Source organism: Rhinoraja longicauda, chromosome 9 (assembly GCF_053455715.1).
Source record: "Rhinoraja longicauda isolate Sanriku21f chromosome 9, sRhiLon1.1, whole genome shotgun sequence".
Classification (NCBI taxonomy): Eukaryota; Metazoa; Chordata; class Chondrichthyes; order Rajiformes; family Arhynchobatidae; genus Rhinoraja; species Rhinoraja longicauda.
In genome coordinates, this window is record NC_135961.1 from 57,947,242 (window position 1) to 57,969,613 (window position 22,372).

Consider the following 22,372-nt stretch of genomic DNA (forward strand, 5'->3'; position numbering starts at 1 on the left):
AGGTCAGCACTGGCATTGAGGGCCGAAGGACCTGTTTCCATGCAGTGCCCCAAGGTCAGCACTTGCATTGAGGGCCGAAGGGCCTATTTCCATGCAGTGTCCTCAGGTCAGCGCGGACTCGATGGGCCGAAGGGCCTATTTCCATGCAGTGTCCTCAGGTCAGCGCGGACTCGATGGGCCAAAGGGCCTGGTTCCCTACAATGTTCCACTGCCAGCAAACATGGACATAACTCTCACAGACAACTCTGTGATGAAACGTTTCGGTGACACTAGCTTAACTCAAGTAATTCATATCCACATCACATTCGACGGAGAGTGAGTTGCCTAGTTAGTACTGTAAGGATCCAGTGCCGATGATTCATTCACTCAGGTCTCCGGGGCGGGAATTGAACTCCCAGATTCGAGGCCTAGAGGGCAGCTGTGCGGGCCGCGGCCGACACCTCGCAGCCTCTCAGTGCATGTGAATGAAGGCCGGGCTGCTGATTGACATGCTGACAGGAAGGTGAAGATGCCTGGAGAGGTGTCTGCCAGCTCCCCTCTCGCATGTCCCTCTCAGTTACAGCGCTCTGTGTCATGCCCTCCCGCGGATGTGGTGTGCAACTGGAAATCCTGAGGAGCAGAGGGCTGCTGGAGCCTTCTTCCCCCGAGGCATGAGGGGGGTCAGGGTAGGGTCAAGGGCAGTCGCTCGGAAGGCAGACAACTCTGTGTTCTATTTCTGATCCCATCCTGGGCAGTAAAACCACTAGGTCGCGGGTCACATAATTTAGCTGTGCTTTAAAAAGCACCAATTCACCACTAAAGGCACGATTCCACTCTATGTCCTGCCAAGAAAACCCTTGACCCTGTTCCAATTGTATTAAGTTCTCAACCTAAAGTAAAATCAGCACGTCTGCAGCCCAGCACTCCTTGAGGTTTAGTTCAGTTTAGTTTAGAGATACAGCGCGGAAACAGGCCCTTCGGCCCACCTAGTCCACGCCGACCAGCGACCACCCCGTACACCAGCACTATCCTACACGCACAAGGGGCAATTTACAATTTTACCGAAGCCGATTAACCTACAAACCTGTACGCCTTTGGAGTGTGGGAGGAAACCGGAGCACCCGGGGAAAACCCACGCAGGTCACGGGGAGAAGGTACAAACTCCGTACAGACAAGCACCCGGAGTCAGATTCGAACCCAGGTCTCTGGCGTTGTGAGGCAGCAACTCTACCTCTGCGCCACCGTGCCACCGCAAGGGGATTGAATGTGTGTAGGAAAGAACTGCAGATGGTTGTGTAGGAAAGAACTGCAGATGCTGGTTTAATTCAAAGTTAGACACAAAATGCTGGAGCAACTCTGAATTCTGTCACAAAAGACGGAAAAAATCCCCAAATAGTCTAGTTTGTTATTATTGTCACAAGTGCAGAGGTACAGTGAAAAGTTAATTTATTCACAAAATGCTGGAGTAACTCAGCAGGTCAGGCAGCATCTCGGGAGAGAAGGAATGGGTGACGTTTCGGGTCGAGACCCTTCTTCAGAAGAAGAAGGGTCTCGACCCGAAACGTCACCCATTCCTTCTCTCCCGAGATGCTGCCTGAGCTGCTGAGTTACTCCAGCATTTTGTGAATAAATCGATTTGTACCAGCATCTGCAGTTATTTTCTTATACTACAGTGAAAAGTTATTTTGTTGTGGGCTTTCCAGTCAAAGAAAAGACTGTCTGTGATTATAATTAAGCCGTACACAGATTACAGCTAAAGAACGGGCACAACAGTTAGTGTCCATAAAAGTCCGATTAAAGATTGTTCAAAGGTCCCCAATGAGGTAGATGGGAGTTCAGGACAGCACGCTGGCTGGTGAGAGAACGGTTCTGTTGCCTACGCATTGCTTGACAATTAAAGTGGAGATTGATGTTGTTGCTTGTGGATTAATATTTCAGAGGTGCACGTGTTCGGCCATTGTAAATCATTTATTTTAATAGTGAAGAGACTGACATGTAAACATATGGGATCACAGTAGAGCTAGTATGAGCGGGGGTGATCGATGGTCGGCGTGGACCCGGATGGGCCGAAGGGCCTGTTTCCATGCTGTACACCTAAAACAATTACAAGAACAAAGAGTCTGAAGAAGGGTCTCGACCCGAAACGTCACCCATTCCTTCTCTCCAGAGATGCTGCCTGTCCCGCTGAGTTACTCCAGCATTTTGTGCCTTCCTTCGATCAGAATAAACACAATGTGACGGCGATGCTGTCTTTGATGGCGAGGTAGGTTTTTATACGATATGGGGTTCCTGGTTTCATTCTTCTGAGAATGGCATTGACTTTCCCACAGTCGGGAGGGTTAATTCAAAGCCATGTTGTCACTGAGTTGCTCACATGTAGTCCCCAGTGGCCGACGAAGGAATGTGCGTGCCCAGCTTGATAGAAGTTGTGCCAGACCACTGCTGATTCATTCCGTTTCCTCGGAAACCTAGCTTCCAAAACCAAAGCATGCCGCTTTAAAGAGGAACTCTTGGAGCCATACAGCGGGGGAACAGTCCGTCGGCCCATCTTGCCCACACCGACCAACTTGTCTCATCATTAATTCCACTTGTGTAGGAAAGAACTGCAGATGCTGGTTTAATTCAAAGATAGACACAAAATGCTGGAGCAACTCAGCGGGACAGGCAGCATCTCTGGAGAGAAGGAATGGCTGACGTTTCGGGTCGAGACAGTCTGAAGAAGGGTCTTGACCCCATTCCTTCTCTCCAGAGATGCTGCCTGTCCCGCAGAGTTACTCTAGCATTTTGTGTCCATTAATTCCACCTGCCTGCGTTTGGCCCACATCCCTCTAAATCTGTCCTATCCGCCTACCTGTCTAAATGTTCCTTAAACGTCGCGTTAGTCCCTGCCTCAACTACCTCCTCTGGCAGCTCGTTCCATGCACCCACCACCCTTTTGTGTAAAAAAAGTTACCCCTCAGGTTCCTTTTGAATCTATCCCCCCTCACCTTAAACCTAAGTCCTCTGGTCCCCGATATCCTTACTCTGGGCAAGAGACTCTGTGCGTCCACCCGATCTATTCCTTTCATGATTTTGTACACCTGTATAAGATCACCCCTCGTCCTCCTGTGCTCCAAGGAACCGAGTCCCAGCCTGCTCAACCTCTCCCCGTAACCCCTGACAACCATACTAATCAATAGTCTGTCTCCTTTGTCTTGCTGACATTGAGAAACCAACACCAGGGCACGTGGTTCTCCAACTCCGTCTCTTCATTATTTGGCATCCGGCCCACAATGGTGTGGTGTCATCGTGGGTGTACAAGGAGTAAAGAAGGGGGCTGAGAGCACATCCTCGCAGAGTTGAGGATTATCGTAGAGGATGATTTGTCCCCCATCCTCACTGATTGGGGTCTTTCTGTCAGGTAGTCGAGAGTCGATCAGCATCACCACCCTCTGACTAAAGAAACTCCTCCTCATCTCCTTTCTAAAGCAACATCCTTTTATTCTGAGGCTGTGGCCTCTGATCCTAGACTCTCCCACGTCCTCTCCACATCCACTCGATCCAGGCCTTTCACCATTCATATTTGTTTTCGATATCGCCTCTTTTGGGACGAGGTGGAGAGTCCTTGTAGGAATAGGGAACGTTTTTTTCTCAAGAAAGCTGGACGATGGACAACAACTGTTGTGTGGCAGACACGGTGTGATTAGGCAAGAGTTTCAGACCCTATGGAGTTGAACTAAATTAGTGGCGGGACAATCTCAAGGAGATGAATACTCTACCACTGTTCTTATCTTTAGTAAGAACAAATTCATTGGCTTTATTAAACGCTTCTGTCATCGGGCTACAGCCAGCGTTTGCAAATTCAATAAGATTGTGCGTTGATATCAATTTGTAAATCAAATAAAATTTACATTCAGGGTTATAGTTGGCTCCATAATGTACTAAATCGAGTGTTGAACATTAGTGGTTTCAGGAGAAAGTATCTTCATTGCCAAGTAGAAAATATAGAATGCATGGTTCAGCACTCTTGTAAAACCTAAATCACAAAGTTTATGAGTTATCTGTCCTCATAACCGCTCCAGGTGTCAAAGGTTTTATTGATTACCTCTCTGGGAAGTGGTATATTTTTGCAGTGGCTGGAAAGCGAACATTACCGTGCTTTCTGCTTTTACGGACTGTTGTAGATATTTCCCCCTCCCCCAAAAAAACAGAAAAAACCCCTACAAATCCTGGAAATCTGAAGTGAAAGCTGAAAACGCTGGACATTCTCAGCAGGTCAGGAAGCATCTGTGGAGAGAGAAATGGCACAAGGATCTGCCGATCACATATCCACAGGTACTGCCTGGCCTTAGACAATAGACAATAGGTGCAGAAGGAGGCCATTCGGCCCTTCGAGCCTGCACCGCCATTCAATATGATCATGGCTGATCATCCAACTCAGTATCCTGTACCTGCCTTCTCTCCATACCCCCTGATCCCTTTAGCCACAAGGGCCACATCTAACTCCCTCTTAAATATAGCCAATGAACTGGCCTCAACTCCCTTCTGTGGCAGAGAATTCCACAGATTCACCACTCTCTGTGTGAAAAAAAAACTTTCTCATCTCGGTCCTAAAAGACTTCCCTTATCCTTAAACTGTGACCCCTTGTTCTGGACTTCCCCAACATCGGGAACAATCTTCCTGCATCTAGCCTGTCCAACCCCTTAAGAATTTTGTAAGATTCTATAAGATCCCCACATATAGCCTGGCCTTCTGAGGATTTCCAACATTCTCTGTTTCTATGATGATAATTTGACCCCGCTAGTCAACTAGCTCGGGTTTACTGCATTATAAATTAGATTAGTTTAGTTTAGAGATAGCAGCCCATTCAGCCCACCAGCGATCAGCGATCAGCGATCCCCGCACATTAACACTATCCTACACACACTAGGGACACTTTACAATTATACCAAGCCAATTAACCTACAAACCTGTACGTCTTTGGTGGGTGGGAGGAAACCGAAGATCTCAGAGAAAACCCACGCAGGTCGTGGGGAGAAAGTACAAACTCCACACAGACAGCACCCGTAGTCAGGATTGAACCCGGGTCTGTGGCGCTGTAAGGCAGTAGCTCTACTGATACGCCACCGTGCCGCCATTAATGCCAGTGTTTTAATTCCATCCGCCATCTTTAGTCTCTCCAGGCAGAGATTGACAAAGTAGCACCAATAGACCAGCCGTTTTATGCTGTAAATCAATGCAGATGGTACAGGGATTTCCAAACTAATTTCTTATATGATACCCATTTTAATTCCTTGGGATTTCTCATGACCTCAGATGCCAATCAAAGCAAAACAGCAATTGAGCAACATAACAAACAGTAATATTGTTATTGAAGTTTGCATTTTGCAGAACATGATAATTAGAATATAATTGTGTCATTTTCTTATGGTTTGAAGTTGTAAGAAATGCAATACACACAGTGGTTTTCCCACTCTCTCTTTCTCCCACCCTCCCTCTTCATTGCAAACCGTCTCTCTACAATGCCAATCTCTCTCTCCTTTCCTCCCTCCCTCTCTCTCCCTCCCTCTCTCTCCCTCTCTCCCTCTCTCCCTCCCTCTCCATCATCTCCCTCTCCCTCCCTCTCTCTCCTTCACTCCCCCTCCCACTTCCTCTCTCTCCCTCTCTCTCCCTCTCTCTCCCTCTCCATCATCTCCCTCTCCATCCCTCTCCATCATCCCCCTCTCCCTCCCTCTCTCTCTCTCTCTCTCTCTCTCTCCCTCCATCTCCATCATCTCCCTCTCTCCCTCTCTCTCCCTCTCTCTCTCCCTCCCTCTCCATCATCTCCCTCTCCCTCCCTCTCTCTCCTTCACTCCCCCTCTCTCTCCCTCTCTCTCTCCCTCCCTCTCCATCATCTCCCTCTCTCCCTCTCCCTCCCTCTCTCTCTCCTTCACTCCCCCTCCCTCTTCCTCTCTCTCCCTCTCTCTCTCTCCCTCCCTCTCCATCATCTCCCTCTCCCTCCCTCTCTCTCCTTCACTCCCCCTCTCTCTTCCTCTCTCTCCGTCCCTCCCTCTTTCGCACATGCGTGCCGGCACCTTAGGCGCACGTGTGCTGGCATCTTACGTGTATTCACGCTGGCATCTTAACGTGTTCCTGAGTCTTGTGGTGCCACTTTCAAGCTTTGGTATCTTCTGCCTGATGGTTCCTGAACCATCATTCCTGAACCAGGAATGAAAGGTGTAGCAAGAGTCTTTGATTATGTTGGCTGCTTTTCCTGCGGCAGTGTGAAGTGTAATGGTGGGTGTTTGGTCTGTGTGGATAGACTGGGCTACATCCACAACTCTCTTCAATAGGGTTTGAGTTTGAGTTTAGTTTAGTTTAGAGACACTATGTGAAAACGGGCCCTTCGGCCCACTGAGTTCACGCCAGCCATCGATCACCCTGTACACTAGTTCCATCTTAACCCACTATTCGCATCCTACACACTGGGAGCAAGTAACAGAAGCCAATTTACCCCCAAACCTGCACGCCGTTGGAATGTGGGAGGAAACCGGAGCACCCGGAGAAACGTGCGGCACGGTGGCACAGCGGTAGAGTTGCTGCCTTACAGCGAATGCAGCGCCGGAGACTCAGGTTCGATCCTGACTACCAGCGCCGTCTGTACGGAGTTTGTACGTTCTCCCCGTGACCTGCGTGGGTTTTCTCCGAGATCTTCGGCTTCCTCCCACACTCCAAAGACGTACAGGTATGTAGGTTAATTGACTGGGTAAATGTAAAAATTGTCCCTAGTGTGTGTAGGATAGTGTTAATGTGCGGGGATCGCTGGGCGGCGCGGACTCGGTGTGCCGAAGGGCCTGTTTCCGCGCTGTATCTCTAAAAAAAAAAACGCAAGCGGTTGCAGGGAGAACGTACAAACTCCGCACAGACAGCACCCGTCGTCAGGATCGAACCCGGGTCTCTGGCGCTGTAGGGCAGAAACTCTACCCCTGCGCCACCGTACCGCCCTCGATCTGTAAATCAGTTTTGAAGGAAAAGATCATCTCGGCGACAGGATGCATGAAACCTCTGAGCTGGTGATGACTAATACCCGTCTGGGAAATAAATCTGTCACCGTTATCTCGTCTGGCCTAATTCTGCCTCGAGGCCTCCATCTTAAATCTCCCTCCTCAGTCAGGGATGGGAATACATGCTGGCCACATCCTGTGAACGAATAGATTAGAATTTAAAAAAAAGTATTAATAGAAAGAACAGGGGGAAAAAATATATATTTTTACTTCCCCTCGAGGCATTTGGGAGAATTCATTGAGACAATGTCTCGAAGCTACACTTCTGGCAGCAACAAAGCTCTTCAAGATGAGAGTGATTGTATACCAACATGGAAGCAGTCAGCCTATCTCTGGAGAGCAAGCTGTTTCTCACAGATCCGAGCGTGCTTTCACCCAATTTAATTAACACGATCAAAGCTGCCCTCAGCAATCCATTTCCCTCCCCAATATATAAATCTTTCAATTTCAAAGTACATTTTCCCAGCGTTTTATTTTTCAGGAAATGCCTGCTCTCCATTTACGCACCCTGCGCACTTTCCAATGTTGTGTTTGAATGTTCAAAAAAAAAATTTTTTAAATCCTGCTCCATCTTTTGGAAAATTATTAAAAGATGTCCTGAGGGTCTGAGAACAAGTTGTTAACATGGAAAATAGATGCCACAGAAAAAATAAAAATAAATGCCCTTTTTTTTCTAAATTTAATCGAGTTGCAATCAAAACAAACTCAGATTTTAAATAAATACTGTAGGAAAATAACTGCAGATGCTGGTACAAATCGAAGGTATCACAAAATTAGGGCGGCACGATAGCGCAGCGGTAGAGTTGCTGCTTTACAGCGAATGCAGCGCCGGAGACTCAGGTTCGATCCTGACTACGGGTGCTGCACTGTAAGGAGTTTGTACGTTCTCCCCGTGACCTGCGTGGGTTTTCTCCGAGATCTTCGGTTTCCTCCCACACTCCAAAGACGTACAGGTATGTAGGTTAATTGGCTGGGTAAATGTAAAAATTGTCCCTAGTGGGTGTAGGATAGTGTTAATGTACGGGGATCGCTGGGCGGCACGGACTTGGTGGGCCGAAAAGGCCTGTTTCCGGCTGTATATATATGATATGATATGATAAAATGCTGGAGTAACTCAGCGGGTCAGGCAGCATCTCAGGCAGCATCGGTTCAGTCTGAAGAAGGGTCTCGACCCGAAATGTTACCCATTTCCTTCTCTCCTGAGATGCTGCCTGACCCGCTGAGTTACTCCAGCATTTTGTGATGCCTTAGAAAAATACTGAGTCGGTCAAGGGAAAAGTGCTTTCAAAACACTTGCAGTGAGCAGGAAGGGGAATGTTCCACTGTCTCAGGCAATTCAGTGCAGAGATTAAGCGGTAACCTACAAACAAATCCACTTCAAAGAGATGGCATCTATTGACCCTCCCGAAGAAACCGCACAATCTTTGGTAATGGGTTCCGAGAGAAAACAACTTCATTATTGAATTAAGACTTTTAAAAGGAATCTGTGCAAAGTTTTTCTGAGAGTCCGAAGAAGGCAGCAAGAAGTCGTGAACACTGCCCAGTCCATCTGGGGTTCTGACCTCCCCACCGTCGAAGGGATTTACCGGAGTCACTTGCCTCCAGAAGGCAGCCAGCATTATCAGAGACCCACGCCACCCCTGACAACAGGTAGTATAAGAAAATAACTGCAGATGCTGGTACAAATCGAAGGTATTTATTCACAAAATACTGGAGTTACTGGAGTGGGTCAGGTAGCATCTCAGGAGAGAAGGAATGGGTGACGTTTCGGGTCAAGACCCTTCTTCAGACTGACAATATACCCCTGCCATCGGGAAGAAGGTACAGGAGCCAGAAAACTGTGACGTCCAAGTTAGGAACAGCTTCCTCCCTACAGCCATCAGGCTATTAAACACTGCAACCTTCAAATAAGCTCTGAACTACATAGACTTTGGGGCATTGGTTTTGTCTTTTTGCATTATTATTGCTTGTTTGTTTTTATGCCTGTGTGTGTGTTTGTTTGTATATATTATATATATATATATTTCCAGACAGTCTCAGCGGGACAGGCAGCATCTCTGGATTGAAGGAATGGGTGACGTTTCGGGTCTAGACCCTTCTTCAGACAGTCTGAAGAAGGGTCTCGACCTGAAACGTCACCCATTCCATCTCTCCAGAGATGCTGCCTGCCCCGCTGAGTTACTCCAGCATTTTAGTGTCTATCTTCGGTGTAAACCAGCATCTGCCAGGTCCTTAATACACACGTCACCTATCCACGCTCTCCAGAGATGATGCCTGACCCGCGAGTTACTCCAGCACCTTGCGGTTTTTTGTTGTTGTTGTCGGTAAACCAGCACCTGCAGTTCCTTGTATCCACACCGACGTAAGTCTACTTGACAAACCAAACAAAGAATCCCCCCCCCCCAACAACAATAGACAATAGGTGCAGGAGGAGGCCATTCGGCCCTTCGAGCCAGCACCGCCATTTAATGTGATCATGGCTGATCATTCTCAATCAGTACCCCGTTCCTGCCTTCTCCCCATACCCCCTGACACCGCTATCCTTAAGAGCTCTATCTAGGTCTCTCTTGAATGCATTCAGAGAATTGGCCTCCACTGCCTTCTGAGGCGGAGAATTCCACAGATTTACACCCATTCTTTCGGGAAGAGCTAATTAAAAGTAACTTTTCTTTTGGATGCAAGTGTGGGACACAGGAATTATCAGCCCTTTTTAGTCATAGAGCCATTCAGCGTGGAAACAGGCCCTTCGGGACAACTTGCCTGTGCCGGCCAAGATGCGCCTACTAGTTCCACTAGTCCTCCTAATTTGAAGAAGGACGTCCTTGCTATTGAGGCAGTGCAGCATAGGTTCACGAGGTTAATCCCCAGGATGGCGGGACTGTCATATGAGGAAAGATTGGAAAGACTGGACTTGTATTCACTGGAGTTTAGAAGGATGAGAGGGAATCTCGGAGAAACGTATAAAATTATAAAGGGATTGGACAAGCTAGATACAGGAAAAATGTTCCCATTGTTGGGGGAGTCCAGAACCAGGGGCCACAGTCTAAGAATAAAGGAGAGGCCATTTAAAACTGAGGTGAGAAAAAACTTTTTCACCCAGAGAGTTGTGAATTTGTGGAATTCTCTGCCACAGAAGGCAGTGGAGGCCAATTCACTGGATGGATTTAGAAGAGAGTTGGATAGAGCTCTAGGGGCTAATGGAATCAAGGGATATGGGGAGAAGGCAGGCCCAGGTTACTGATTGTGGATGATCAGCCATGATCACAATGAATGGCGGTGCTGGCTCGAAGGGCCAAATGGCCTCCTCCTGCACCTATTTACTATGTTTCTGTTAGACACTAGTCCCACCTGCCCATGTTTGGCCCATATCCCTCTAGAACTTTCCTAACCACGTACCTGTCCTGCCTTCTCCCCATACCCCCTGACTCCGCTATCCTTAAGAGCTCTATCCAGCTCTCTCTTGAATGTATTCAGAGAATTGGCCTCCACTGCCCTCTGAGGCAGAGAATTCTACAGATTCACAACTCTCTGACTAAAAAAGTTTTTCCTCATCTCTGTTCTAAATGGCCTACCTCTTATTCTTAAACTGTGGCCCCTTGTTCTGGACTCCCCCAACATTGGGAACATGTTTCCTGCCTCTAACGTGTTCAACCCCTTAATAATCTTATATGTTTCGATAAGATCCCCTCTCGTCCTTCTAAATTCCAGTGTATACAAGCCTAGTCGCTCCAGTCTTTCAACATATGACAGTCCCGCCATTCCGGGAATTAACCTAGTAAGCCTACGCTGCATGCCAACACGGGCAAAACTGTACCCACGACCAAAAACACAGTGGCAAGCCAACAAAAGCTGCAGCTTCCCACAGCCACTGACCGGAGATTGATCAACAAATGCAAATTGTAAGTAGATTTTGTGTGATCCACATCCAAAGTAGATAAAAGTGTGTGGGAAGGAACTGCAGATGTTGGTTTAAACTGAAAATAGACACAAAATGCTGGATTAACTCAGCGGGACAGGCAGCATCCCTGGAGAGAAGGAATGGGTGACGTTTCGGGTCGAGACCCTTCTTCAGACGCCTTAGTTAAAAGTGTAGTCTTACCTTGGCCATTGTGGCCTGTTGTCCTGGCACTGGGACGGTGTTGCAGGGGTCAGTGTGGCCTCCATTGCTGCTCTTGTTAAATTAGATTTAAAAAACCAAACATATTAATCTTGCACTAAATGTTTTTCCCTTTATCCGTTTACTGCTTGATAGTATTTGCGTGCGGTCTTTTCTTTGACTGGATTGTACGCAAACAGAAGCTTTTCACTGTACCTCGGTACACGTGACAATAACAAAACTAAACTAAACTAAACTAAGACCAATCTCGATCACTCACAGGAAGCGTGATTGATGGGGAACCGTGCCATCAATGTTGACCTAGGTTGCAATGTCGAAACAAGTAGCTGAAAGTACCTCTGAAAGACCGGGTTTCCGTAAGAGTTCATTATGTTGAGGTGGAGAAAGACTTCAGGTTCCCATTATGTGGGGTATGTTCATGAATCAATTGCATTTCCAGCTTGACAACATCTTGTAGGAGAAACGTCAAGCTGGAAAGGGTACAGAGAATATTTTACGAGGATGTTGCCAGGACTAGAGGGTCTAAGCTATAGGGAGAGGTTGAGCAGGCTGGGACTCTATTCCCTGGAGCGCAGGAGGATGAGGGGTGATCTTATAGAGGTGTATAAAATCATGAGAGGAATAGATCGGGTAGACGCACAGAGTCTCTTGCCCAGAGTCGGCGAATCGAGGACCAGAGGACACAGGTTTAAGGTGAAGGGGAAAAGATTTAATAGGACTCTGAGGGGTAACCTTTTCACACAAAGTGGGGTGGGTGTATGGAACAAGCTGCCAGAGGAGGTAGTTGAGGCTGGGACAATCCCAACGTTTAAGAAACAGTTGGACAGGTACATGGATAGGACTGGTTTGGAGGGATATGAACCAAACGCAGGCAGGTGGGACTAGTGTAGCTGGGACATGTTGGCCGGTGTGGGCAAGTTGGGCTGATACTGTTCTCACACTGTATCACTCTGTGACTTTATATCACCTGTTCAAATCAACTCGATTGCCAGAGTGGGTAATTTGATCTCTGAATTACAAAGGATGTACCAGCGTGTACAAAGGAGGTACCAGCGTGTACAAAGGATGTACCAGCGTGTACAAAGGAGGTACCACCTAATGAGGCTATTGGAGGGATGATCCTTTACTGATGCCAAGGCGACTGTCAGTGATCCTCCACAGCTGCAGAAACCCTCATCCACGCCTTCATCACCTCCCGTCTGGACTACTGCAACAGCCTCCTCTATGGCTCACCCTCAAAAATCATCAGTAAACTTCAATACATTCAAAACTCCGCTGCCCGTCTACTCACCCACACCCCGATCCGTGACCATATCACCCCCGTCCTTTACAAACTCCACTGGCTCCCCATCCCCCAGAGAATCCAGTACAAAATCCTCCTCATGACCTACAAAGCCCTCCATAACCTGGCCCCATCCTACCTGACTGACCTCCTCCACAGGCACACTCCCACCTGCACCCTCCGCTCTGCTGCTGCCAATCTCCTATCCCCCCACATCCGGACCAAACTCAGATCCTGGGGGGACAGGGCTTTCTCCATCGCTGCTCCCACCCTATGGAACTCACTACCCCAAACCGTCAGAGACTCCTCCACACTCACCACATTCAAAACATCACTGAAGTCTCACCTGTTCAATACTGCCTTCAACCACTGAAGGTCACCTCACCTTCTGTCTCCTTTCTCTGTTCGTTTACTTATTTACTTATTTATCTATTTATTCATTTCCCTATGTTCTCTAAATCCCTGTAAAGCGTCTTTGAGTATATGAAAAGCGCTATATAAATGTAATGCATTATTATTATTATTATTATTACATGCTGCCGCTGGAGATACCACTTGCTATGTTGCAAAGTTTCATGAAGTTATCTCTGATTGACCAAGGTTATAATTGATAAAGCTGGGTGAGAGAGTTATCGTCTTTGAAGCCAGCAATTCTGGCATGTTGGCCAATGCACAGAGCTGCCATCACTGAGTGGGGAATGTAGTCTTTCAGAGAGATACACAGTGTAAGCATATCTGAATACATGGGCTCTGTTGTTTTGCAAGTGACCATGCAACTAAGCGGATGACATTTTCTTTCTGATCCTCTCCGCTGTTCCTGGCTACTACCTGTTCTGGAGTTTTGCCCGAGCTAGCAATAGACAATAGATGCAGGAGGAGGCCATTCGGCCCTTCGAGCCAGCACCGCCATTCAATGTAATCATGGCTGATCATTCTCAATCAGTACCCCGTTCCTGCCTTCTCCCCATACCCTGCTGACTCCGCTATCCTTAAGAGCTCTATCTAGCTCTCTCTTGAATGCATTCAGAGAATTGGCCTCCACTGCCTTCTGAGGCAGAGAATTCCAGTAGTTCTCCCAAATGCCTGCTTATTTTACGGATCCGTGAAGAAAAGAGAGGTAGAAACTTGAGGTTCAGACACAAAATGCTGGAGTAACTCAGCGGGACAGGCAATATCTCTGGAGAGAAGGAATGGGTGATGTTTCGGGTTGATCAAGCTCCCGCATCGGGGAGATCTCAGCTCCCCCACGCCGGGGGATCGGACCCCGGGTCAGGGCTGGTCAAACCTACCGTGGCTTGGAGCTTCCCGACATCAGTCTCTATCCGAGACTGCGAGCTCCTCGATGGTGAAATCCACAGGTCGCAGTTGGAGCATCGATCCCAGGCAAGGGATGGTAAGTCCGCAGTGTGGCTCAAAATCAGTCTCGAGCAAGACCTCCGGCTCCATGATGTTAGGCCGCAGAGCGACCGGAGATACGATCCGGAAAACAATCGCATCTCCGACAAGGTAAGAGATTGAGAAAAAGTTTCCCCCGCCACCCCCCCCCCCCCCACATAAAACAAACCAGAGAACATTGATACAAACTTTTTAAAACACAATAAAAATAACAAAAAGGACGAAAAGACAGATAGACCGTTGGCGAGGCTGCCATCGCTGACGGCGCCACCCAGTGGAATGTGGGCAATATTCCTGCTGAGTTTTATTGTGCTCCCTGCCATTTGTAAGATATCACCAAACAGTAAGGAAAAAGATCTCAGGGTTTTAATGCTCTCACATGCACAGGACAGATGTAAAGTCAATCTGTGATCACGCATCCACAGACCGACATTTTGGGCGGCACAGTGGCGCAGCGGTAGAGTTCCTTCCTCATAGCGGCAGAGATCTGGAGTTGATCCTGACTACGGGTGCTGTCTGAACAGAGTTTGTACGTTCTCCCCGTGACCGCATGGGTGCTCCGGTTTCCTCCCACACTCCAAAGACGTGCATGTTGGCAGGTTAATTGGCTTCGATAAAAATTGTAAATTGTCCCTAGTGTGTAGCTGATAACAGCTGGGAAAAAAAACTGTCCCTGAATCTGATCTGAAACTGGATTAGTTCCTGACCTGAAATTGCGCACTTATACTCACAAATTGATTTAAGTTAAATTTAAAAGTCAAGAATACTTCCTGCTCTTTTTGATTCTTTGGCATCGATGGTATTTTCCTCTGGTGTTAGCAGGCAAGAAATTACTACGACTGGACCTTTGTCATTTGAGACGCGGCTGACATATGACTTGGAATGAGAGAGTTTTGTAGTAATGGCAGGCAGCAAGTCACCCTGGAAATCTGTAAGGCTGGAGGGTTAATTAACAGCTTCGAAACGGAGATGGATATATTTCCACATTTCCACCAGCCCATGTCACTCAGGCTAGCGTGAGTTTAATGAAAGTCCATTAAATGTTAGTTTCATTTTTTTTTCTTTCATATTTCATATTTCAGATACTTAGTTTTTAGTTCATATTTAGTTTAGAGATACAACGCGGAAACAGGCCCTTCGGCCCACCGAGTCCGCTCCGACCAGCGATTACACCGTACACTGATGCTATCCTACACAGTCAATTTACAGTCTTTACCGAAGCCAATTAACCTTCATAACTGTATGTCTTTGGAGTGTGGGAGGAAACCGGAGCAGCCAGGGAAAACCCATGAGGTCACAGGGAGAACGCACAAACTCTGTGCAGACAGCACCCGCAGTCAGGATTGAACCCGGGTCTCTGGCGCTGTAAGGCAGCAACTCTACCGCTGCGCCACCGTGCTGCCCCTGATTATGTTTTTTTTATTCTGTCAGTTCTTTGCAATATTTGTAAGCTCTGTTGACATTAGCAAGGTACCTCTGTAATCGTAACAAACACAAATAATCCTCGAGCTATCTTGCCTGACTCTGCACACACTCTGTGCAACTGTGAATTATTTTCATCTACCACAAACTATTCAATGTAAACATTTTGTAAGTTTTCACTGCTGGCAATAGAACAGGTAAGAGCATCCGGTCTGGAAACAATACCTACCGCACAGCGATCAAGAATAATTTTGCTCAGAAGTGTCAAGGAGGCTCCACTTTGCAATAAGTGGAATTCTCTGCCTCGGAAGGCAGTGGAGGCCAATTCTCTGAATGCATTCAAGAGAGAGCTAGATAGAGCTCTTAAGGGTAGCGGAGTCAGGGGGTATGGGGAGAAGGCAGGAACGGGGTACTGATTGAGAATGATCAGCCATGATCACATTGAATGGCGGTGCTGGCTCGAAGGGCCGAATGGCCTCCTCCTGCACCTATTGTCTATTGTCTATAATTACTTTGGGGAAATATTCGGAATTGTTCAAGTTACACTCATCCTAATAACTCTCTTTCTTTCTATCTCCCACAGACCATGTACATGTTCTACGCTCTGGCAATCGTCTGTGATGACTACTTTGTTCCTTCGTTAGACAAAATCTGTGAGGTATGCACTAACCATGAGTGGAACTTGCTCTCGAGCTTGGAGCGTACTCCAGTATTTTTACTGTTGTTGTCAGGCTGGGCGCATTATGTATTTGAATCGCCTACTTATAATTGCTAATATTTCCGATGCTTCATTTTGTTTTTCATATAATGTGTCGCTAAAACGTTATCCTGTTGAGGGAGCAAAGAGAACGTTAGGTATCACACAATGCTGGAGTAACTCAGCGGATCAGGCAGTATCTCAGGAGATGCTGCCTGAAGAAGGGTCTCGACCCAAAACGTCACCCGTTTCTGCTCTCCTGAGATGCTGCCTGACCCGCTGAGTTACTCCAGCATTTTGTGACACCTTCGATTTGTACGGGCATCTGCAGTGATTTTCCTGCGCAAAGAGAATGGTAGGATTCCTCAGCGGTGGCTATTGTGTTCAGGCCATTCTAGATACCCCCGAAGCTGTATGTCTCGTAATAAGAATATTGAAGGAGACCATTAGAACGGCGCAGCGGTAGAGTTGCTGCCTTGCAGCACCAGAGACCCAGGTCCGATCCTGACTACGGGTGCTGCTGTCTGTATGGAAATTTGTGCGTTCTCCCCGTGACCTGCGTGGGTTTGTTTTTCCGAGAACTCCGGATTCCCTCCGACACTCAATAGACAATAGGTGCAGGAGGAGGCCATTCGGCCCTTCGAGCCAGCACCACCATTCAATGTGTTCATGGCTGATCATTCACAATCAGTACCCCGTTCCTGCCTTCTCCCCATATCCCCTGACCCCGCTATCCTTAAGAGCTCTATCTAGCTCTCTCTTGAATGCATTCAGAGAATTGGCCTCCACTGCCTTCTGAGGCAGAGAATTCCACAGATTTACAACTCTCTGACTGAAAAGGTTTTCCCTCATCTCCGTTCTAAATGGCGTACCCCTTATTCTTAAACTGTGGCCCCTGGTTCTGGACTCCCCCATCATTGGGAACATGTTTCCTGCCTCTAACGTGTCCAACCCCTTAATAATCTTATATGTTTCGATAAGATCCCCTTCTAAATTCCAGTGTATACAAGCCTAGTCGCTGCAGTCATTCAACATACGACAGTCCCGCCATTCTGGGAATTAACCTAGTGAACCTACGCTGCACACCCTCAATAGCAAGAATATCCTTCCTCAAATTTGGAGACCAAAACTGCACCCAGTACTCCAGGTGTGGTCTCACTAGGGCCCTGTACAACTGCCAGAAGGACCTCTTTGCTCCTATACTCAACTCCTCTTGTTATGAAGGCCAACATTCCATTGGCTTTCTTCACTGCCTGCTGTACCTGCATGCTTCCTTTCAGTGACTGATACACTAGGACACCCAGATCTCGCTGTACGTCCCCTTTTCCTAACTTGACACCATTCAGATAATAATCTGCCTCCCTATTCTTACCACCAAAGTGGATAACCTCACACTTATCCACATTAAACTGCATCTGCCATGCATCCGCCCACTCACACAACCTGTACAAGTCACCCTGCAACCTCATAGCATCTTCCTCACAGTTCACACTATCACCCAGCTTTGTATCATCTGCAAATTTGCTAATGGTACTTTTAATCCCTTCATCTAAGTCATTAATGTATATTGTAAATAGCTGCGGTCCCAGCACCGAGCCTTGCGGTACCCCACTAATCACTGCCTGCCATTCTGAAAGGGACCCATTTATCCCCACTCTTTGCTTTCTGTCTGTCAACCAATTTTCTATCCATGTCAGTATCCAAAGTTGTGCAGGTTAATTGGCTTCGGTAAGAATTGCGAATTGTTCCCTAGTGTGTGTAGGATAGTGGTAGCGTGCAGAGACCGCTGGTCGTCGCAGACCCGGTGGGCCGAAGGGCCTGTTTCCGCGCTGTATTTCTAAACGAAACTAAAGTAAGGCACCTTACGACCCCCTCCGGAGCAATCGTCTTGCTGTGCTTGAAAGCAATAAAGAGAAATAAAGTTAGAAAGTGGTCAGGGACACGAGATACCAGAACAACAATATATGCATCCTCAGCACTGCCCTGCACAGGGTGCAAGGCCACATTCCAGTCTCCAGCCTGAACAGCATTTGATTTTTGAATGGGCTCAGAGTTTAATTAACATGTTAGACCTATGGGTCTTAAAACAACAGAGCTATATTTAACAGAAGAATAATATATTACTTTTTAAATTTCATAATTTAGTTTAGTTTAGGGGTGCAGCGCGGAAACAGGCCCTTCGGCCCACCGAGTCCGCACCGACCAACGATCCCCACACAACTTCCTGCCCACGAGGGACAATTCACAATCTTTCCCGAAGCCAATTAACCAACAAACCTGTGCACGTCTTTGGAGTGTGGGAGGAAACCGGAGCACCCGGGGAAAACCCACAGGGTCACAGGGAGAACGTACAAACTCTCTACAGACAGTACCCGTAGTCAGGATCGAACCTGGGTCTCTAAGGCAGTCTCTAAGGCTACTGTGCCACCTAAAACAAACCACATCACACACACTGCGTCACAGGTAGACTTGCCTTGATTGTTGATTGCAATGAAGTCTTGCAAAACCAGGCGAATAACATCAGAGGAGCCTCAATAAATGGGTCAGTGCCTCTGCTAATTCAGCAGCGGGAAGAAAGGCAGGTGATTATTGTTACATGCGCGCACAATTAAACCCCGGAGATCTTGGTAACTCACCCACAGGTAGGAGCGGCCTTTAACCCAAGTGCTTCAACCCTTGGACGCTGTCCGAACTCAAGAGAGTAGCTCTTAATAGCAGCAAAGGGTAGAGAGCCCCCCTCATCTCCCACCACGTCATGGGAAGAAGCAACCTTCCACATGTGTTTGTTATTTTGTTTTATTTTCCACTGTTCGGTGAAATTCCTATTTTATCCGGTGGAATAACCACACTTCACAGCTGGGCAGCATTTAGTTAATAGCAAGCACATGTAACAGATGGTATGAAATAAATATTTCAGGAGAGCTGCATTTGAATATTCTGCGATGTGAGCAAATGCAAACGCACGCTTGAAAGGTTAAAGAAGAAGCTCCGGTCAAAAGGCACTGTGTCCGCCTCCACACTGCTGTTCCAACTCGGTCGGTTGTTAGTTTTTAGCTTTAGAGGTAACGGCGTGGAAACAGGCCCATCCTTGGCCCACCGAGTCCGCACCGACCAACGATCGCCCGTGCACTGTCCTACATCCCTGGGCCAATTTACAGAAACCAATTAATCTGCAAACCTGCACGTCTTTGGAATGTGGGAGGAAACCAGAGCACCCGGAGGAAACCCACGTGGTCACAGAGAGTGCAAACCCGGCACAGACGGAGCCCGTGGTCAGGATCGAACTGTGGGGGGTCTCCGCCGCTGTAAGGCAGCAACTCCACCGCTGTGCCACCATGCCGCTGGTCACCTTGGCCGTTCTCAGCCAGGCTGCAGGCCTGAAGTACCCCCCCATGCATGTAAAACGTTAGTGTGCAGGATAAGACAATTAGACAATTAGACAATAGGTGCAGGAGGAGGCCATTCGGCCCTTCGAGCCAGCACCGCCATTCAATGTGATCATGGATGATCATTCTCAATCAGTACCCCGTTCCTGCTTTCTCCCCATACCCCCTGACTCCGCTATCCTTAAGAGCTCTATCCAGCTCTCTCTTGAATGCATTCAGAGACTTGGATAAGAGGGAAGGGATTCTCACCTCACCTCACCTTAACTCCCACTCAATAGTCAATAGTCGTTTATTTGTCACATACACATAAATGTGTAGTGAAATGAAACATTACCCGCAGTTGAACAACAAGACCAACAAGAATAATCAACAAAAATGCAATAACACATACAATCACAAACCAACACCAAACAAAAAGAAACATCCATCACAGTGAGTCTCCTCCAGTCCCTCCTCACTGTGATGGAAGGCCACAATGTATTTTCTCTTCCCCTGCCGTCTTCTCCCGCGGTCAGGCTGTTGTCGTTGCCACGTCGGGGCGGTCAGGGCTCCCGACATTGAAGCCCCCGCCGGGCGGTGAAAATCCCGCGGCCTATTCCAGGCCGCGCCGGACGGTGAAAGGTCCGCGGCGGGCCGACCCAAGCCCCGCGATTCGGGACGGGCGAACACACTGCCTCTGCCGCTGCCGCTGCTCATGAGGTGAACACCTCACTTGACTGGCGATGGAAAGGGCCCTCCCACTCAGTTCCTTCCTGTTCCACCGGAATCGCACTGCCAATGTACACTGCCCAAAGGGAAAGCTCCAACTGAGAGGAAACGGTTGCCCACCTCCTCTGACAGCGTCGATTTGCCAGGAGGGTCGTAAGATCATGAGATCATAAGTGATAGGAGAAGAATTAGGCCATTCGGCCCATCGTCCACCCCGCCATTCGATCATGGCCGATCAATAACTCCCTCTTAACCCCATCCTCCTGCCTTCTCCCCATAACCTCTGACACCTGCCTAACACCTGAGGGTCTGGAAAATGATGCAATGGTCCTTCATGGTTCATCCCAAACAACTCCACAACAGAGGCCCCTGATTTACGGGCTGTTAGTTAGTTAGTCAGTGTGTTAATTTATTTTATTGACACGTGTACTGAGGCACAGTGAAAATCCTTTTTGCTGCGTGCTATCCAGTCAGCGGAAAGACTATACATGATTATGATCGAACCGTCCACAGTGTACAGATACAGGAAAAGGAGAATAACGATTAGTTCAAGCTAAAGTCCAGTAAAGTCCAATTTAAGATAGTTCATTGGTCTCCCATGAAGTAGATGGTAGCTCAAGACCGCCCTCTAGTTGTGGATGGAATGGTTTAGTTGCCTGATAACCAATTAACCTACCAACCTGTTTGAAATGTGGGAGGAATGTGGAACATCTGGAGAAAACCCGTACGGTTTGTACGTTCTCCCTGTGACTGAATAGAATTGAATTGAATTAAAGTATTCAATTCAATTCAATTCGGTCACAGGGAGAACGTACAAACTCCATACAGGCAGCACCTGTAGTCAGGACAGAACCCGGGTTTCTGGCACTGTAAGGCAGCAACTCTACCACTGCACCACCATGCCACCCTTAATTCCTCTCATTCCTTGTTTCTCTTGGAGTCCAAAACGTTACCAGTCTTGGTCTTGGATATACTCCCATCTCCTGCGTAAGGCAGCAGCAGGTTAGAACATTTTTAGATTCAATTCCAGAGTTTGTGAACCTCAGAAGTCCAGAGTTTGCATCTTTAGTGCGTTTATATTTTCAAGAGGCATTTGCTTGTGTTCCACCTATAAAGTTGTAACGTGAGGTACGGGGGGTTGGAGATTGGTTCAGCAGCAGTTAATGAGTTGTTTTCACGTTGCAAGCTTTAACCAGGGTTACCACACGTATCAGTGCTGAGCCTCGGCTATTTACACCGTGTTTCCAGGCATGCTGGTGATGCAAAGCTAGGTGGGACAATGTGCTGTGAGGAGGTTGCAAACTCGTTTGGAAAGGGATAAAGGGAGATTAGTTGAGTGGGCAGGAAGTTGGCAGATGAGGTAGAATGTCTGCAAATTGTTCACTCCGATGGGAAGAATTTAAAATCAGATCAACTTTTAAATGGAGATCATTTAATATTGATGTTTAGAGAGACCTGTCATTGTCATACAGCACGAAAACAGGCCCTTCAGCCCAACCTGTCCATGCTGACCAAGATGCCCCATTTACACTGGTCCCACCTGCCTGCGTTTGATCCATACCCCTCTTAACCTTTCCTCGGAAGGACATTGTTGCTATTGAGGGAGTGCAGCATAGGTTCACAAGGTTAATTCCCGGGATGGCGGGACTGTCATATGATGAAAGAATGGATCGACTGGGCTTGTATTCACAGGAATTTAGAAGGATGAGAGGGGATCTTATTGAAACATAAAATTATTAAGGGATTGGACACGCTAGATGCAGGAAACAAGTTCCCTATTTTGGGGGAGTCCATAACCAGGTGCCACAGTTTAAGAATAAGGGGTAGGCCATTTAGAAATGAGATGAGGTAACACATTTTCACACAGTGTTGTGAATTTGTGGAATTCTCTGCCACAGAGGGCAGTGTAGGCCGATTCGCTGGATGCATTCAAAAGAGAGTTAGATAGAGCTCTCAGGGCTAGCGGAATCAAGGGATATGGGGAGAAGGCAGGAATGGGGTACTGATTGTGGATGATCAGCCATGATCACATTGAATGGCGGTGCTGGCTCGAAGCGCTGAATGGCCTACTCCTGCACCTATTGTCTATGTATCTATGTTTCTACCCTTGCACACAAGTCAAGGAAGGGGAACAGGTACACAGGCAGTTAAGAGCAATGGACTTTATTTACCTCATTGGAGATCCTCGGACTATCTTTGAATGAACTTTGAAGATAGACACAAAATGCTGGAGTGACTCTGCGGGTCAGGCAGCATCTCTGGAGAAAAGGAATAGGTGACATTTCAGGTTGAGACCCTTCACATTGGACATTACTGGACTTTACCTTGCACTGAACGTTATTCACGTTAATCTCTTCATCACG

The 22,372-nt window shown here is 47.6% G+C and overlaps 1 protein-coding gene across 1 annotated transcript in view; it reads left to right on the top strand.

The window, feature by feature from the left end:
• The window catches only part of LOC144597077 (sodium/potassium/calcium exchanger 3-like), a 225,775-nt gene that overhangs the window by 137,279 nt on the left and 66,124 nt on the right, over window positions 1–22,372 (top strand). Inside the window, 1 exon segment of the mRNA XM_078405992.1 lies at window positions 15,802–15,876. Within this exon segment, the coding sequence (XP_078262118.1) occupies window positions 15,802–15,876 (75 nt within the window).